The sequence below is a fragment of the Dama dama genome, chromosome 18 (assembly GCF_033118175.1).
Source record: "Dama dama isolate Ldn47 chromosome 18, ASM3311817v1, whole genome shotgun sequence".
Classification (NCBI taxonomy): Eukaryota; Metazoa; Chordata; class Mammalia; order Artiodactyla; family Cervidae; genus Dama; species Dama dama.
In genome coordinates this window covers 66100977-66120982 of record NC_083698.1, presented here as the reverse complement: position 1 = coordinate 66120982, position 20006 = coordinate 66100977, and the positions used below count along the sequence as shown (strand labels likewise).

The 20006-nt window shown below is 35.7% G+C and overlaps 1 protein-coding gene across 1 annotated transcript in view; it reads right to left on the bottom strand.

Annotated features, from left to right (window-relative positions):
* SKAP2 (src kinase associated phosphoprotein 2) overlaps positions 1–20006 on the bottom strand; it is a 165468-nt gene that overhangs the window by 52844 nt on the left and 92618 nt on the right. The window contains exons 6-9 of the mRNA XM_061165484.1: positions 19240–19323; positions 5960–6084; positions 5022–5085; positions 4535–4669 (exon numbers count right to left, since the gene is read on the bottom strand). Of these exons, the coding sequence (XP_061021467.1) occupies positions 4535–4669; positions 5022–5085; positions 5960–6084; positions 19240–19323 (408 nt within the window). The remainder of the gene's footprint in view (positions 1–4534; positions 4670–5021; positions 5086–5959; positions 6085–19239; positions 19324–20006) is intronic.

The following is a 20006-nucleotide window of genomic DNA, read 5'->3' as shown; positions in this document are numbered from 1 at the left end:
AATCAGGAATGATGTTAATACCAGAGACTCTAAGGTCCTCTATAACCTTATTAACTTGGTAATATGAGTAATAATTACTCAACAAGGAAAGAAAGCTAAAATGTATTTGGGGGGAATAGGTTGTAATTAATTGATTAAGTTGCCTCTCACTTCATTTGCTGGCGATTCCTTCAAATTTAAATACTCAAACACTTCTTTTTTATGTATATACATTAGCTTCATGGGGAAAAATTTATAGCTGCATTTCACTTTATATTCCATTTTAGATGCAGATAGTTGGATTGGATAAATTTAAAATGTAATTGAATGACTAAAGAATAAAAACACCCTTTTCTGGCTTGGAATAGTTCAATCTATCATTACAATATTAAAAAATGAATGAAGTTTTAAGAAAAAAATAGGTTAATGGGATTAGAAATTTATCTTCCTATTTTATGCTACCCTCTCTCCTCCAGTTCACTTGCCAGAAGAATTTCAAATGCAATTCTCCTGAAATCTACAAATTTAATAGGCTAACAGCAGTTATCATTCTTGTTACTAAGTGATTCTATTTAGTCTACATCTTAAAAAGTCTTTTTGTTGTGCTGTTTTTGCAGAATGTCTTGATGTTTACAGAAAAAAAATCCGATTACATGGTAACTAGAAGAGAAGAGCAAGCTGGACTGATTTCTGCAGGAGTTTCCCAAGTATTGTTTTCCCCTTTCGAGATTCAAATTAAAAGAAAAACATTCTATATTTCTAATGAAAAAATGAACAATAACTTCTGGAATTTGTGCTAAGCCAAATGAACTCATTACTGTGTTATGAAACAGTTTAACACACTTTGATCAAATAATAACTTTGCAAATACAAAGATGCTATCATAATATCATCACATAGTTAACATGATTGGCCTATGCTAATAGGTACTAGGACATAAACGATGTCAAAGCATTAGGATATTTAAAGAAAAGCAAAATGTCTTTAATATTCCCCAGAAATGGCATTGTCTCAATTCTTGTCTACATATGTATAAATACCCTAAATGCAAGAAAAAGCTTACAAATTTATTCTTATTTTTTTGTGAAGTTAGTTAAAATTTAATGAACAAGAAATTAAACAAAAGCTGCTGTAATAAAGTTAGAATATTCTAACTGAAAAACAATTACAATGAAACTATTTACATTCCCATAAAATTATAAACATTTTTCAAGGGATATTTTGCAATATAATTTTTAAACATGTTTCTTATTATGATTCTTGAGACTTAAACACTGCAGGTTTATTTCACATTTTAAAAAGACATTATTACTCAGCCATTAAAAAGAATTCATTTGAACGGATGAAGCTGGAGCCCCTTATACAGAGTGAAGTAAGCCAGAAAGATAAAGAACATTACAGCATACTGACACATGTATATGGAATTTAGAAAGGTGATAACGATAACCCTATATGCAGAACAGAAAAAGAGACACAGAAATACAGAACAGACTTTTGAACTTTGTGGGAGAATGTGAGGGTGGGATATTTCAAAAGAACAGCATGTATACTATCTATGGTGAAACAGATCACCAGCCCAGGTGGGATGCACGAGACAAGTGCTCGGGCCTGGTGCACTGGGAAGACCCAGAGGAATCGGGTGGAGAGGGAGGTGGGAGGGGGGATCGGGATTGGGAATACATGTAAATCCATGGCTGATTCATATCAATGTATGACAAAACCCACTGGAAAAAAAAATAATAATAAAAAAAAAAAGACATTTGAGCAAGAGTTTTACTTTCTCAAAGGACCCTGTGCTTTAAAGTAACATGTTGAATGCTTAGATTTTTCTCCAAACATATTTTATGCTTCATCTTTCAACTAAGAGGATTAATTTCAACTATATGTAATTGACAGAAAATTGTGTTGAAATGGTGAAAAGAAAGTGAAAGTCACTCAGCTGTGTCCAACTCTTTGAGACCCCATGGACTATATAGTCCATGGAATTCTCCAGGCCAGAATGCTGGAGTGGGTAGCCTTTCCCTTCTCCAGGGGATCTTCCCAACCCAGAGACTGAACCCAGGTCTCCCGCATTGCGGGCAGATTCTTTACCAGCTGAGCTATCAGGGAAGCCCATTGAAATGGTGGTATTAATTAATTCTGGGAATTTACCAGTCAGATTTCAGATATATACAGCTCTTAGTACAGAGCTGGAAAAATACTAACAGTTTGTAAGTATGCTCACTGCTTTTCCACTGTTTTAAACCTCCTCTCAAAATTATATTCATAATTCACAGAAGTGAAAGCAATTAGCTTAACTCTTCTCCTGAAAGAGACAGCATTTTTGAAAGGAAAAAAAAAGTTACCTTCCTAGTTTTAGATATTTAATCCAACGAAAACTCTAGGAGCCAACTTTAGGGTTTTCACTTAAAAAAAAAAAAGAGAGAATTCCCTCTGTAGCGGCTGGCTCAAGCCTGACAAACTTGAACTGTGTGGACACTACGGTGGCCCTCGGTTCACCAGGGAAGAAAGAACTAGACATTCCACAGCTGCTGGCCCCAGCTTCTTCCCAGGGGTACAGTTGCAGTCTCTATAACACTCAATCACTTCGTACAGCCACTGGGATCCCAGGCAGGGGCGAGGAATCCTAGAGCAGCTTAGATTTCTTCTAGCACCACAGCAAGAAGTAAGACTACTTCAAAAGTAACCTGTTATTTCCAATGATTGTGTGGCCCCAGGCCAACAAAAAAAATGTGATGAAGACCATCTGCAGTGAGGGAAAATAAAAGATGTTTCATATTTTTAGGATTTCAAGCTACTTACAGGTGATCTTCCTGGGATCTTTAGCATGAAAATGCTATAAATATGTGTCCTTTATTCCTGACCAATTTTTTATTTGAGGTGTGGGGAGAGGATGATCAACTTGAAGAAACCCAGAACTTAACTGACAGTCATTGTGGCATTTGTAATGAGACCCACTCACTGCAGGGTTTTAAAGAATGAAGTATATATGACAGTAGTATCATGTTTAAAGGTACAAGTCTTCCATTTTATGTCAGTACACATTCTCACTCACTTTTCTGAACCTTTTAAAGACTAATATGACAGTAATAGTGATATGGTGTGACTGAAAAAAAGTAGTCAGAGAATAAATATTCTCTCCTACTTGAGGATAGCTGATGCTATGGCAGATGCCATTTCCTTGGGATAAATCAGAAAGGGAGGAGCTATAACCATGTAGTTCTATTAAAATAATAGAAATGTACAAATTATCACTGCCCACAAAATCATGCTTTTATACTAATCATCTTCTTCTAAGGTAGTAAAAGACAATACACAGATGCATATTTTGGTAATTTTTGTAGTATCTTGGATTTATAATCCCATTACAATCATTAATTCTTACTTGGTCAGAAAACCATTATTGTAACTCCATATAAGCATTTGTAGAATTTACCCAATATAATAATGAAAACAATAATGATCATGTTATATTATGGGCATGCTATGACTCAAGCACTGTGCTGAGAGCTTTTAGATACATGACCTCGTTTACCACCATCCCCCTCATGAAATTATCCTTATTTTATAGATGAAGAAATTGACTTTTAAGGTAACTGAGCTAGAAAATGGTATAGGCAGAACTTAAACTTTTGACTCTAAAGTCTATGTGCTAGTTATTGAAAATCACATTCGTATATTAATTTTGAACATTTTAGGTATTTTTAAAGTTTATACTGTTGTTAAATTGTTCGAGTTAAAGAAAAATAGCTTTTCTATATGTGATGTCAGTTAAATATCACTTATATTGCTTATAATCTCTTTTTATTCTCCAATGGCTGATTTTTTAAATAACCAGAAAAAGGCTGATTTCAACCTAGAGTATTAGTAATGCAATAATTCCCTAAGTGTTTTCATACTCTAAGTATCTAAAGTTCCATATGCCTATCTTTCTGTTTGAGGTTGTCAGAACTGCAAGTCAAATTAAGACAATTAAACTTATATTACATAACAGATACTGAGGCATATAAACACTAAATCATGCCTGAAAATGTAGAATGATAAAATATCAAGTAAGAAAACTTCAAGCCTCAAAAGGCCTTTGTTTACAGTTCAACAATATTCCTCCAAGACAATGCAATACACTACAGCAAGGAGGAATACATGAGGCAGAAGTTGTTGACATATGGGGTATGCATAGAACTTCTGGTTAATGGAAGTTCCAAGATGTATAAATAAAAAATGATGTGTGAGTTGCTGGAAAAAACTGTAAGGCAAGTCAATTTTTTAATTAAAAAATTATGTAGCATAAACAATGCTAATGAGCCAAACGTCCCATGAGATTAGGACTGTATCTGCTTCATTTTAACATTCCATTCACTTTTCATAAATGTACATCCACTCACTTGAAACACTTCAAGCAGAACCTTTTGTAATATAGAGTTTTGAAGATTTTCTTTGTCCTCATTTTTAATATTAATAGTTCACCACTTTCTTCTCAAGTTGTCAACTTGATGATATATGGCATTTTTTTTAAAGCCCTAAAATCCTTAAATGAATCACCATAAATAAATACCTGGAAGTTCTTCATAAATTTCATCATCATTTGGCAGACTCCTTGTTGGTGAACTGCCTGGGAGAGGATGATCGACATCATCGTACAGCTCTCCTCTCTCCTCATCATCCTCAGGAATAACATCAGACCCCATATCTACAAAACATGTTTCAGGAAGTAAAATGTTAAAGAATGCAAAAGTGCTTTTCCAAACCTCATTACCTAAATTAATGCAGCCCTACAGAGTCATCATATTGTTATATGTTACATCCTTAACTTGAACATTTTAGAAATTGATTGATGTATAAATATGTGAATTTAAAAGTTACTAAATGGTACTTGCAGAAAAGATGCTTTTATTAATATGAAGTGAATGGTATGTATTACCAGTCATGTCCTGCCGGTCATTTCTCACAGAAGTCAATAAGCTTCTGTATATGAAACTCCAGCTTATTCAGTTATTCAGTACTCAAAGATTGTGATACCTTGTTCAATGGGTTGCTCTTACCTTGTAACACAAATTTCAGCTGCTGCACCCATTCTTCGGCATCTTTGGGAGAAGCTGCTGTGAACTAAGGAAAAACAAGCAATAACAATAAAAAAAAATCACCATTGTAATGAAAACTATGTTGCCTCCTTTTCGTTTCTATAAGACCATTAGTAATTCTTTTCATGTCTAGTACTACTTTTCTTGCAAGGATGCTTCTTATAATGTACAGTTAATTTTGACAAATTTATGTAATTGAAGCAGAGGATGATGGATTTGAAACTCTGATCAGCAGCTGGCAGCTGTGCAAGAAAAAAAGCTGCTTCTCTTCATCAATGTCAAAGACAGAACTGATGAACAAAATTTGCCCTTGACAATTAGAAGACACCCATGAATTTCTTTAGACTGCTGGGTACAGCTTTCTTAAAAATGTTCTTGTCAGATTCCAACACACTAACTGACAACTTAATTAACTGGCTTTCAACTGCAATCTCAGATATTTAAAACTTATTAAACATACATTCCATATTGATGTTAGCTGATAGCTCTTGACTTGCAGAGCTGATACGTGTCTTTACCTTCATTTTCTCCCACAACTCTAAGCAATACAATATGCATTAACACTCTGATATTTTTCTTTTGATAATTTCACTCTTTCTGCCATGTAATTCTTTTAAAAAACCACTCAGTTCTATTAAAATAGGTATAAAATGCAACATGTGAAGTAATTGATAAATTACATATTCTCCTGTTCTCTTTCAAGATATCACTTGAACTAATCTGAATTTTTTTTAAAAAATCTATTTCCTCTTATATGAATCTTTAATGTTTAAAACCCAGTGTTCTATTATTATTATTAACATGTCAGGAAGAGTTGTTTTAACAAAATGTTAATGTCCTCAAAAACGAAATCAGGAAGTCTTATCAACTTAATTTCAAGGCAACATAAAAACTCCAACCTGATAGATACGTTTATCAGGAGCAGAGATTTCAAAACAGCAATCTTTCTTTCCATCCTTCCTAAGAGTGTTATTCATCCTGACATTGTAGCCGTCTATTGCAAATTCGCCTTTCTGCTGTTTGTCTGTTTAAGATGAAACAAAAGTTAGAATTTCATTTACTATAGTGAATATAAATGTCTAGTTGATTAACTTTTATTTAGATTTTTTGATAAATTCTTGGAAAGAATATTTGTGGTCACACTGCTTTCATAGTATAATGCTTAAGTAACATTTCTAGCTATCGCTTTTAATTTTCGAGGTATTTGGAATGGTTGAGTTTAAAAAGGACATCTTAGGGAACCAAAAGAAGATGTCTGTAGACAGTGGTCTTATTCAAAAGGAAGCAAGCAAATATGACAATTTCATGTAGGGAAAAGCCAAGATTGGAACTCAGAACTTACTAGACAAGCCCACTATAAATCCATGGCTTTTTCAGATTTAGTATACCAGTGGGAAAACTTGCCTAGTTGAAAACCTGCTGGGCTTTTATTTACTATTAACTCTTTTGATCACCACCCTCCAATTCCCCCCACCCCCAAAAGCTTTTAAAACACACCTTTTCTGTTTTAGAAAAAAAACCTAACTTGGAACAAATCAAATTCTAATTTTAAAAAGCAAAACAAAACAAAACTACTAATTATAAAAATATGTGAGGGAAACAAATATTTGAATGGAGAGGAGTGATGAAGCAAGTACAGAAGCATTTCTTACCAAAACAAAAGTAGATTTCATAACCAGTCAGTGAACAGTTAAACTAGTAAAGCATATTTGAATCCCATATGATGAAAAGTCAAAAGAAAAGATGACTTCAGTTTTAGCCAGATATTACTATAAAGACAAATAAAGTAGGAATACAACAAAGGATTTAATACTGAAACTGAAAATAAAATTAGTCACCTTTCCCACTTTATCCAGTTATATGATTTTGAGAGAAAAGAGGCATTGCTATAGGGTTACTTTCTAGGGTAACGTACAATATTAAAATCCTGAATAAGGACAACTGTCACTTTCACTGAGCTCAGAGGAAATACAGAAATACTCTCATATCATACGGAACAGGGCTCTCTCAGCTTACGGCACCAGTAAAATATGTATCTCCTTTTCTTAAGTATACTAATATAATGCCTGAAGTAAGAAGCATTTTCAAAAGGTCACTGAGATCCTATTTTGTTCAAAACATCAAAGGAAACAAAGATATCTAAATTAGTAACTCCTGACTTAAATCTGGACATTCTAATCATATTTGTCATAATTTACATCCCTTTAGATAATTGAAAAGCAATTCAAATTCAAAAATTTGAAGTTCGCTTTGTAGAAAAAGTCTGCATTAAACTCTATGAGGTGAAAACTATAAAAATCAGAGTAAAGCATTTCCCAAAGCATGTTTTATTCGATATTAACAGGTTTCTATGACCCAATAAATTTGGGAAGTGCTGAATTAAACAAAGTTATACAGGTTTTGTTAGTCCAGGCCTTCTTGAGACCTTTAATATACTTATATATTGTTCAAATTTCTATGAGAAAAATTTAGTATGCAGCATTTCCCAAAATTATTTATCAATGGACCCGTTTTTTCACAGAGTATTTTATGGAACCGGTACTCCCAGAACATAATTTGCAAAATGCCTAACTAGAAAAATACTATTGGAGAAAGGGTATTAAAATAATAATTACTGGTTAAGTACTGTTGGTTCTTCTGAAATTCTCAAAGAAAAATAAATCATTTATTCACTCATTCAACAAATGTATACTGAGCACTTAAAACAAGCAAGGGAGCATTATAAGCATGTGAAACAAAAGTTGGCAACACTGTACCAGACCTTCCCTCCTTCTCACTGAAACACACACCCCAACACTTTCCCACACACCAGATACAAATGTAAGTGCTCCTGGAATATTAGTCAATGATCCACCGCAATGAAAAAGGATTTACTTTTTGCTATAAAAAAATGGAAGTTGCTGGAAGCAAAATATCAAAGACTTGCAAGACAGTTCTGAGAGATTTCCTTAAACTTCCCAGGGAGCGGGGTGGGGGGAGGGGGGCAGGTTGTGGGGAACATAGGATTTTTCAAGGACCAGTTGGAGGAAAGAGGCTCCAGGACCGCACAGTCTCAATCACTCTACTCACCTAGTCCATCTGATCGAAAGTCCAGGCTTCCCACTCCAACCTGGGTCTAAAATTCTTAGCAATATAACATGAGTGGGGATGGAAAAGCACATGGAGTGGGAGTTTATGTCTGGAGATGCAAAATCAGCACTACAAAGACCGAGTTTGGAAGAGCTGTGATGAGCAGGATACCTTCTTGTGCTAGATTGTTTTTAGACAACCCCCACCCAAAAATATGCTATGGGCCATGTATCAGATGTTCTGTTTGAGTCTAAGAGGAGGTCATGAGCAACCTCTACTCAGATGAGCCAGAGAAAAGTCACTAACCCAATTGAGAGGTAAGCATCCGGATTATAGAGACTAGAATATCTATTATAGTATATCCTTGGCCAAGGATAAATAAAAGAGGAAAAAATCAACAAGTGAAGACAGGTGTTATAAAAATGTTATGTAATACAAAACCATAACACAGCACTGAAGATGGAGAAAGCAAGCACAAATGAGAAACTGTAACAAACTTTAGACAATTGCTTTGCATCTTTTATAAAGTTAAAAAAAGATTCTGAATAAAATGAAATAATGTAATATAAGATAAAAAGAGGAATGACTGAGACATGGAAATTGGAATGGAGCTGGTAAAATAAGGGGAAAATGCTGTGTAAGGGAATAGAAAATGCAGCAGCCAAATTCATAATGTATTAAGGTGAAAAAATTTGGAAGTTGTGAACACTGTTGAAAAATAAGATCAGGTATATGTTTTAAAAACTTCTTCAGTAGGTAGGGGGATAAAAGAATAAGGGGAAAGATGAACAAAGGGAATATGATGAACATGGAAGACTGACAAAAATACAACATAAGAATAATGGGTGTTCCAGAAGAAGGGTAGCATATAAAACAGTGCCAATAATCAAAGATATAACAGAAGAAAATTACACTCCATCAAAGAAAGACTTAAGTCTACAGAACAAAAATTATTGCTTAAACAAGTAAAAATAATAAGAAACTAATACCTAGACTTAGTCAGCTGATTATTGAGGATTTGAGGATAAATAATCATATAAATCAAATAAATAAAAACCCATGGACTGAGGAGCATGGTAGGCTGCAATCCATGGGGTCGCAAAGAGTCGGACATGAATGAGCAACTTCACTTCACTTAATCATATAAATATCCAAGTGGGGGGGTAGGAGCATGATAACAGAAAATGAAGAAAGATTCTTAACTCTTTCTCAGCTTTTTCAAATCCTTAACAATAAAGTAGCCATATTTCCAATTAGTCAACATGAGCTAGGAAGTTCAAGACACAAAGTGGGTAGACATGGCTATGCTAAGACTCCACTCTTCTCCATTTACATTAGAATCTCTTCAAAACAGAGAAAAAAGAGAAAACCTTACCATCATATGGCACCACAGCAATTTACATATAGGCTAGTTCCACAATACTTTCTGGGACAGTTTCAAAGATACTTATTAACTTAAAAATAGTTACATGCCAATCAAATAGGAAGCAAGGGCATAGAAGCTCATTTATACATAACTGTAATAGATTAATCAGATATTTTACCCAAGTAAACTTCCCAACTAGCAGAAGTTTTAGTTTAGCACTTAAAAGTGCCAAAACTTCATAAACTGTTGGATTTTGTAATGGAAATCATCTTGAAATATATGACAATTCTGTTAAACATAATTTAACATTTTCTTGATGATCTAGTAATACTAATTTGAGTATTAGTTTGTATAGTATGTTACAATATGTTCATGCCCCCAGGATTTCTGAGGTGTCTCTCCTGCTATTAAATTTCTCTCAGCTTCTGTTTCACACTTTAACCTCGCCTGTATTATGCTGTTCAAATTTAATGTAAACAGAACTGAAGACTGCCAGGAGAAACTGTTACCTAAATTTGGTAACAATTCTAAAACAGTAGGTTCAAGGTAAAAAAGCAGTTGGCTCTGATCTCTTACAATACAAAATGCATGATGTTAATGATAGCTATTTCCTCCTACTTCTTCACTGACTTTTAGGTTTACAGCTGTGTTCTGGTGGGGGGCGGGGGGTGGGGCGGTGTGTGGTTAAGGGCCAAAAAGACATATCATATTTCCTGAGCTCCTTCTATATGCCAGAAATTTAATATAGCTTATCTCCTATATATCTTGAAATAATTCTAAGACAGAGAAGGTGTTTATTATATCCCCAGCACTGATGAAGGGGGGAAAAAAACCTTAAAATAACCAACTGGTTCTCAGTCACACAACCAAAGCAGTAAAATTCAGGACTGTAACGTAAGTCTGATTCCAAAACCTTGCTTTTTCAACCATTTCACACTGTCTCCTCGAAAGTGTTTCTCAAAATATATTTCAAGAATTCCCTATCATAAAATCATCTCAGATGCCTGTTAAAAATGTAGAAATGGCTATCCCCCTGCACCTCCTGTACCAGATTCCCTGGGGGGTATGCCCAGGAAAGCGAGTTTTTAGCAAATAACCCAGGTGATTTCTGATACACGTTAGTGTTTGCAAAACCACTGTTCGAGGAGATATAATTTATGAAGTCTCAGTTGATATGATAAGTGTTACAGCTTGCATTTCCTCCTGCAACATGGGCCCAGCTTTCTCAGCTTGCTTTGCCCCTCTCTTAAACAGCTATGATGGTTATGCTCTAAATTCTGTTCTTTTCCTGCCTTACAGTACTCACTGGGCAACCTCACCCAATCCCAGGGATTAAATTCCTATCAATATGCTTGTGACTCATAATTCTCTATTTTTAGCCCAGCTTCAGAACTGAATATCCAAATGTTCACCTTCTCACTATCCATGTTTTATCTCTTGAATTCCTATAGGCACAATGTATATACCGTGCCCACAACAGGGATCACCTTATCCTCATTCATGCTTTACTTGTGATCTTTCCTTTTGTGTCCTCCTACTCCATAGGCAGTACCTCCATTAAGTGATGCCTCCAAACCAGAAAAGTGAGCATCATTCTTAATTTCTCCTTTTTCTTCAACTGTTGCCATGTTATCTCCCTCAACCCCACTGCCACCTCCCAAAAGCTAGCCAGTCCTATTTTTCTAGCAAATATGCTTGCTTTTTCTTTTTTGCTGGCTCTCTAGAATATATGCTCAAAACACCAACCACTCTCCTACCATTTAAAATACAGTATAAATATAGCAACTAAATAATTCTACATCATTTAGCACCCCTCTGAGTTGTGAGCATTTGTCATTTGAGGATCTCCAGCATCTAAGTATCTTTCCTATTTTTAGTCCTGAGATCTTTAGGGGGCAGAGCCCACTTTCCACCATAGAAGCTGGAGGGAGGTTAGATCTTCCCTCTTTCAGATCAGTCAGGCAGATGTGCCAGCCTGGATCCTAAATCTGAACTGAATAATAAAAGAATCAGGGAGGAGCTCAGAATCTATTTCCATCAGCAGCGCCTTCATCGATTGGCAGCAGTGTACAACAGCAACATCACAAGTCCTGGCTTGGCCGGGCCAGCAGTGTGTCCCAATCAACTTGTCCCTGGAGGTGCGGTTTGGGCTGGAATTCCAGCCACCTCCCCTCATTTAGTCCCTGCCTGGTTTTCCGAGCCCTGTTGTTTAGCCTTCTCATCAACTCTGTCTGAGAGCTGATATTCTCCCAGTAACTTCTTTTCTTGTGTAAACAGAGTTGGTTTCCGTTGTTCATACCAAGAATGCTACTTTGGTACAAATGGTTAGCAAACAGAAAGATATGACATGTGTTCAGAAATTTTTGATAATATCTGCTTGTTACGTTTAACAAGCCCTTTCCCTCTTACTGAATAACTCATGCTATTTCCATATGTATTAATGCTCACTAGTAAGAAAGAGGGAAATGTGCCCCTTAATACTGTGGAATTACGCCCACTAAACTTTATCCAACTGATTAGTAAGTTGTTCTCCGCCCTCAGTTAAAGATACATGAACATTTTCTCTGTTTACATAGCTCACATAAATGAGTTATACCATGAAGAAATATCAAAATTATACTATTTGAAGTGAAAAATACTATATGACATATATATTTTTCACTTAAGGGCCCCAAATGGCTCTGAAAAACAAACACAGGCAATATGTATAGGTCCAAAGGGAAGCACTTTAGTTAGAATTATAAGCTTGACTCTGGTCTGGTGGCAGGAAATTTTAGATATGTCTAAAACCTTTTTTTTCCTTTAAAATAAAAGTACATTATAAGCATAAAAATCAAGTGGTTTTTGTATGCAGCCATATACTTTCAACCATAGCAATAAACCTGATTAAAAAACAGTGCAGTATGAGGTAGCTGTTAATTGAGAATAAATAAATTACAGGCATTCTTGTAGACTGGAATTTAAATGTTTCTACTTTTGGGGGGGCTATTCCTACTTTCCCTCTACGGCTTCCCTGGTGGCTCAGTGGTAAAGAACCTGCCTGCCAAGGAGGACACGTGGGTTCCATCCCTGGGTCAGAAATATCCCCTGGTGAAGGAAATGGGAATCCACTACAGTATCCTTGCCTGGGAAACCCCATGGACAGAGGAGCCTGGCAGCCTCCATGGGGTCACAAAGAGTCGGATACAACACTTTTCCTCTACAACTGAAATTCATGTAATAATTATAGTCTATTAGACTATTATAATATATAGGTATAAATGTTATATAGGGAATATCTTAATATCCTAAACATGTTATCCTCTTAGAGCCTTCTATGATAGAGAGTTAATGACACTGCTGCTACACAGGCAACATGAAAATGGCTAAGAACACCTGAGATAACCTGTGTCTCCTTCATGCACTTACAGTGGGAAACAACTCTCTGGATTCTCAGCCACTCTCAGCTTCAAAGCACACCTTGCCTCCAGTCTCACCTTCTTCTGACAGCTGCCAACATGATCTTTCTAACATCCAGTCAAAGTCTGTCATACCATCTACTCACCTGCAAGGCTTAGAAACATTAACTGTCCCTTAGATAAAAAAGGCCAAACTCCTGACTAGGGGATTCACCAACTTGGTCCCACCCCTTCCCGGCTCATCAGCCCACGTGTACACACTCACGTCTACCTTCAGTCTATGTACAGATGAATGTGCTCAAACGCTCATTTGTGTCCAACTCTTTGTGACCCCATGAACTGTAGTTCCTGTGTCCATGATATTATCATGGCAAGAATACTGCCGTGGTTGCCATTTCCTCCTCCAGATATACAGATGTATTGATATATTTTAAATCAAACGATGTCCTATTTCACTGCAGACTGACCCATCATCATCAGACCTTTAAGAAGACTTAATTTGTACATGAATATTTCCTCATGTTGAAGAAGTCTTACTAAATATCAGATGTACATTTTAACTTCTCTGTATTGCTATAGGGTAATAAAGGTCTTTTATTTAACACTTATTTGATAGATTTTAAGTTAGTATTGTATATCAAAAATATTTCACTTCTATCAGGTCAAATTATTTCTATTTCTTAAGGAACAACAAAGATACCATCTTTCCTTATACAAACAACACTATAATATGAATTTTTTAAATGCAAGATTTGATTTACACATTTTATATATATTCAGTTCAGTTCACTCGCTCAGTTGTGTCCGACTTTTTGTGACCCCGTGAATTGTAGCATGCCAGGCCTCCCTGTCCATCACCAACTCCTGGAGTTGACTCAAACTCACGCCCATCGAGTCGGTGATGCCATCCAACCATTTCATCCTCTGTTGTCCCCTCCTCCTCCTGCCCCCAATTCCTCCCAGCATCAGGGTCTTTTCCAATGAGTCAACTCTTTGCATGAGGTTGCCAAAGTACTGGAGTTTCAGCTTCAGCATCAGTCCTTCCAATGAACACCCAGGACTGATCTCCTTTAGGATGGACTGGTTGGATCTCCTTGCAGTCCCAGGGACTCTCAAGAGTCTTCTCCAACACCACAGTTCAAAAGCATCAATTTTTCAGCACTCAGCTTTCTTCACAGTCCAACTCTCACATCCATACATGACCACTGGAAAAACCATAGCCTTGACCAGATGGACTTTTGTTGGCAAAGTAACGTCTCTGCTTTTTAACATGCTATCTAGGTTAGTCATAACTTTCCTTCCAAGGAGTAAGCGTCTTTTAATTTCATGGCTGCAATCACCATCTGCCATGATTTTGGACCCCAAAAAAATAAAGTCTGACACTGTTTCCACTGTCTCCCCATCTATTTCCCATGAAGTGATGGGACCAGATGCTATGATCTTAGTTTTCTGAATGTTAGGCTTTAAGCCAACTTTTTCACTCTCCTCTTTCACTTTCATCAAGAGGCTTTTTAGTTCCTCTTCACTCTCTGCCATAAGGGTGGTGTCATCTGCTTATCTGAGGTTATTGATATTTCTCCCGGCAATCTTGATTCCAGCTTGTGCTTCTTCCAGCCCAGCGTTTCTCATGACGTACTCTGCATAAAAGTTAAATAAGCAGGGTGACAATATACAGCCTTGACGTACTCCTTTTCCTATTTGGAACCAGTCTGTTGTTCCATGTCCAGTTCTAACTGTTGCTTCCTGACCTGCATACAGGTTTCTCAAGAAGCAGGTCAGGTGGTCTGGTATTCCCATCTCTTTCAGAATTTTCCACAGTTTATTGTGATCCACACAGTCAAAGGCTTTGGTGTAGTCAATAAAGCAGAAATAGATGTTTTTCTGGAACTCTCTTGCTTTTTCGATGATCCAGTGAATATTGGCAATTTGATCTCTGGTTCCTCTGCCTTTTCTAAAACCAGCTTGAACATCTGGAAGTTCTCGGTTCAAGTATTGCTGAAGCCTGGCTTGGAGAATTTTGAGCACTACTTTACTAGCCTGAGAGATGAGTGCAATTGTGCGATAGTTTGAGCATTCTTTGGGATTGCCTTTCTTAGGGAATGGAATGAAAACTGACCTTTTCCAGTCCTGTGGCCACTGCTGAGTTCTCCAAATTTGCTGGCATATTGAGTGCAGCACTTTCACAGCATCATCTTTCAGGATTTGAAATAGCTCAACTGGAATTCCATCACATCCACTAGCTTTGTTCGTAGTGATGCTTTCTAAGGCCCACCTGACTTCACATTCCAGGATGTCTGGCTCTAGGTCAGTGATCACACCATTGTGATTATCTGGGTCATGAAGATCTTTTTTGTACAGTTCTTCTGTATATTCTTGCCACCTCTTCTTAATATCTTCTGCTTCTGTTAGGTCCATACCATTTCTGTCCTTTATCGAGCCCATCTTTGCCTGAAATGTTCCCTTGATATCTCTAATTTTCTTGAAGAGATCTCTAGTCTTTCCCATTCTGTTGTTTTCCTCTATTTCTTTGCATTGATCGCTGAGGAAGGCTTTATATTCATGATATAGTTATAAAATGCTAATGCCCTGACTCAACAATTGGCCTCTATCAAATGAATCAGGAAGAAAGGTAAGCTTTTACAGCTGTTACTAAAGATGTTGTTATAAAACAACAGAACTTCCAATTATACAAATAATATTATCATTCTAGCAATATTTTGTAAGTACTAAAAGAGAACTACAAGGCTATTTCAACATCAAAACACTTTATAACTGTCATTCACACTGATTGAACAGCTATGTCCTATTTTTCCTATCAATGGTTAATATTTAAGAGAAGTAAGAGAGCAGAGAGGTCAATTTCAATGGAAAATTTTATTTCCCTGCCAAGATAAAAACTTTGTTATTTTAAATTATCTGTTAAAAGCCTGATCATTTTATATTGAAAAGATACTATAATAAAAAAGTTAAAGCTACTGACACACTAAATAATTTTTGATGAACATTTAGAATAACTCTTGTTTGAACCACGGCTACCTGCAGCTGCCATATACTATATGGCGCTAGGGTTTTCTTTAACTGGGGAATGGGGGCAGAGACAGCAAAGCCCCTTAGGTGGAAAGAAAAGAGATACTTTGTACAAACTAACTACTACCCCCTTAAAAGTGGGAGGAGATAGGTTCATAATACTGATCCATGATGTTATAGAGGTTAAACAGAAATATATGAGTTAGTAACAGGTTCCTAAATGAGCCATCATTTACAGGCATGTTGGAAGGGCTGGTAACTACCAAGTTAAGGGAAAGAGCATGGCTTTGGAGTGATAGGGACCTGCACTAAATCCTCAATGTGCCTCTGAGCAGCCTGTGATAACCTCTCTTGCCTCTACTAGTTCAGTGCCCCCCACTAAAACCAATTCTGGTCATAGAGCCCTATGCTTAAAAGTCATATTCAAGATAAAACACTTAGCAGGGCCCTTATTCTCATAAGGCTCTTGTCAATCTCATCCTAACCCACTTTTTTCAGTCTTTTGTACTCCCTCCTTTCACTGTGAGAGTCTTGATAAATGAGCTGAGCCATGACAATCAAATGAAGAGGAAAGAGATGAAAACAAGGATATGATTTCACAAAGTGAGAAAGTATGTTACACGAAAGTATGTTTTATATATATATATATATATATGTATCTTAAACATGTATATATGTATATATACCTCATAAAGGCCCCAAATGATCATGAATGATAAATACAGATAATATTTATGGGTACAAACATAATAATATTATTCACCCTAGAGGCTGGAACTAGTCTTTCTAAGTCATGATTATCTTGATGGGTCCAAATGTTTTTTGGCACACAGTGAGTTAGATAATGTGAACCACATAACTGTCAAAGAGTAACAAAGTACAGTTTAACCCAGTAAGTGGTATCAACTTCTCTGCGCCTCTGTAATCCATTTATCTAAATCCTACTTAGCTGGAGGATCATAGTTCTCATATATCTAAATAGCTCTTTCCAAAGTTTAGATTAATGGTTCAAACATACAGTAAACACTGATGTACAAATTAGCTATCTGATGTCACATATAAAAATAAAAATTTCTTGTGACATACACATTTTCTTGGGATGAAAACAACACTAAGGAAATTAGGATCATGTCAAACAAGTAACTAAAAACTGTCTGAAGATAGATACCCACCTCCCAAGTCCCTAAAAGCCAGAAGTGGCCAAGAATTCCAACGAACCACTAAAAACAGATCTGAAATCTCAGTGGAAACAGGAGGCTTCATAGTGACAGACAGGGAAGAGCTTAAGGAAATATAAACCAAATCTTCATAGATCCACATAAAAAGGGAATGAGAGAATAGTAATTTTTAAAAAGCTGTGGTAGTGGCTAGATGGATCACAAAGTACTTAAAATACAAATGAAAAAGAATGTTATTACCTCAGGCCTCATAAAATAATAATAGAAATGGGAATTTAACTAACCTGGGTTTGATCCCCGGGTTGGGAATATCCCCTGGAGAAGGGAAAGGCTACCCACTCCAGTATTCTGGCCTAGAGAATTCCATGGACTGTATAGTCCATGGGGTCACAAAGAGTTGGACATGATTGAGTGATTTTCACTATCACTTTCCCCTCAAATAACTAGAATTTATTTAGAGTATTAGCTTTTGAAATAAATATAAACATGTCTTGGGGATTATATTTGGGAATAAATTATATTAGATTTGGGGAAGACTCTTTCTAATCTTTGACCTAACAGTTAGTATACACCAGTTAGGACTATGAGTGATGGAAGCAGGTATTAGCATTCATTGATTTTTACAGAAATTAGAAATGAGAAGCCTAACTAACCAAAATCACAAGGATTTGAAACCTCTTTCTCCTGGTCTTATGAAATAGAAAACATTTCTTCACAGAAAAGTAAAATCATGATCTAAGTTCACAGTACTGTACAAAATTACATTTCTATAACAGCAATACATTTATTATCTATGATAATCATAATTTAACATGGACTCTAAATTTTCTGATAAAATCATCTACTTAATTAAGACTTAGCAGAGGAAAGAAGAATGTTGATAGTTGTTTATAGTTTATATTTCATGGATACCATTATTACATATGAACATGTAAATTAGTAACAGAATGCAAACTAGCCACCAAATTAATTTCCAACTTGATAATACTACTAACCAAAAGGTAGGACCAGTTTCTAGCATCATGCATTTATTTCAAATTTATCTGAAATATAATAATCATATCTGCCAATTTGATAATATGGAAAAACCCTAAAAATTGCAAATAATGTCAAATGAAACATAAACTTTCAAACAACACTGATAAGTAACAATTGCACGACAAAGTTTATATTCAGTGATATTGGACTTTAATGCCTTTTTTTCTCCTTAAGTGTTCTTTCTGGAAATGAATGCTAGCTATTTATATATAACCCTTACTTTGTAATATTCAACTTCTGACTTGTTTTTCCTAGATAAAAGCAAAACTAAGAAAGCTTACATTCTTTAAATTTTAGTATTTAATGGCTTTATTTCTTCAAGTAATGAACTTAAAATTATGCTAACTATGACTAAGATAGTTATTAATTAGCAAATGAAGTTACAGAATGTTATTTTATTGTTTCTAAATTAATGCAGTGATAATAGTGGTTAAGAGCATGGACTCTAAACATTAAGCTTTATGTTCAAATTTCAAAACTGCCATTACCATATCTGGGACCTTGAACAAGTTACTTAATCTCTCTCTTCTCGGTTTTCCAAAAACTAAAATAAGTGGGACTAATAATGGTAGCTACCTCACAGAGTTGTAGTTAAATGAGTTAAAATAACTTAAGTGCTTAGACAGCTAAGGTGCTTAGAACAGTAACACACCAACGTTTGTTGTCACTTTAATCTGTAAAAGAAGCTGAGAAAGGAGCTGCACAGGTTTCATTGTTATCTAAATTTTTCTTTAAAATATTTGAAGGACAAAACATATTTTCCTCCCTTCAAAACTTGCACAATCCTAATGGTCTTAACTTTTCAGATATTTTATAATTATAGCCTGGAGGTAAACAATTCCTGAGGTAAAAGGCCACACAGATGAAAGTTTTCTCTTTCCTAATTCGATAAAACACAGTTGTGTTACTTTAAAGGCACTATGAAATTTAGAGCATTTGTCAAGTAATAGAATTAATTACTCTTAGGCTGTAATATTACAACTCTCAGTTATATTTTCTCTATTTGTCTTCAGCTTGTTCTGTACCAAAAAAGGGAGGTGGCATACAATGCCCCCCCAAACCCTCATGCAATAGAAGTTTATATAACTGAACACCAATACTACCTTTATCACTTCCATAATAATAGAACACCGTTTTACTGAGAGCACACCACCGTTTCTGCCATTCAAATCCCAGAAAACTGTGATCTACAATAAAGGGAGAAAAGAAACAGTTTAGATGATATACATTACTTTTATAAATATAATGTGATTTCCCTATTGTAAAAGGAAAAGTTAGTATGATTTCTAAGGTTCCTTTTAGCTGTAAAATTCTATGACTAATTAGTTTGTGTCTTCTTTTCCAAGACACGAACAAAACATAAAGCAAAGCTAAAAGGAATACACTGAAGCAGAGATGGGGCTGCTATATTTGTGGGATCAACTACATGGCTAACAAACTTTCCTGACAGGAATAGTCAAAAAGGCATTTGACTACAAGGTCTTAAGATAATTAATTCATCTGGGTCACATTTTCTCATCTGTCATAAAAAGGAGGGAGGAGGAGTTGACCTAGATTATTTCTGTTATCTCTTTCGGCTTTAAAATTCAGCTAGGAAAGCTAAGAAAAGCAAATGGAATATATATAGGAGGCCCAAAGGGACTTCCTGAGAGATAAACTGAATAGTAATGAAGAGGCTTTCTGCTTTTCATTTCTTATATCATAATACTACCTCCATATTTCGTTTCTATTACATATTGGGGTTGAAAGAGTGGGACCATATGGTCAACTCTCAATTATCATAGCCAATAGAGAGGAACACTGAATGAATAATAGAAAATGGCAGAAAATATGCTAAGCTTAATCTGAACCATAGCAAACATGGCGTATG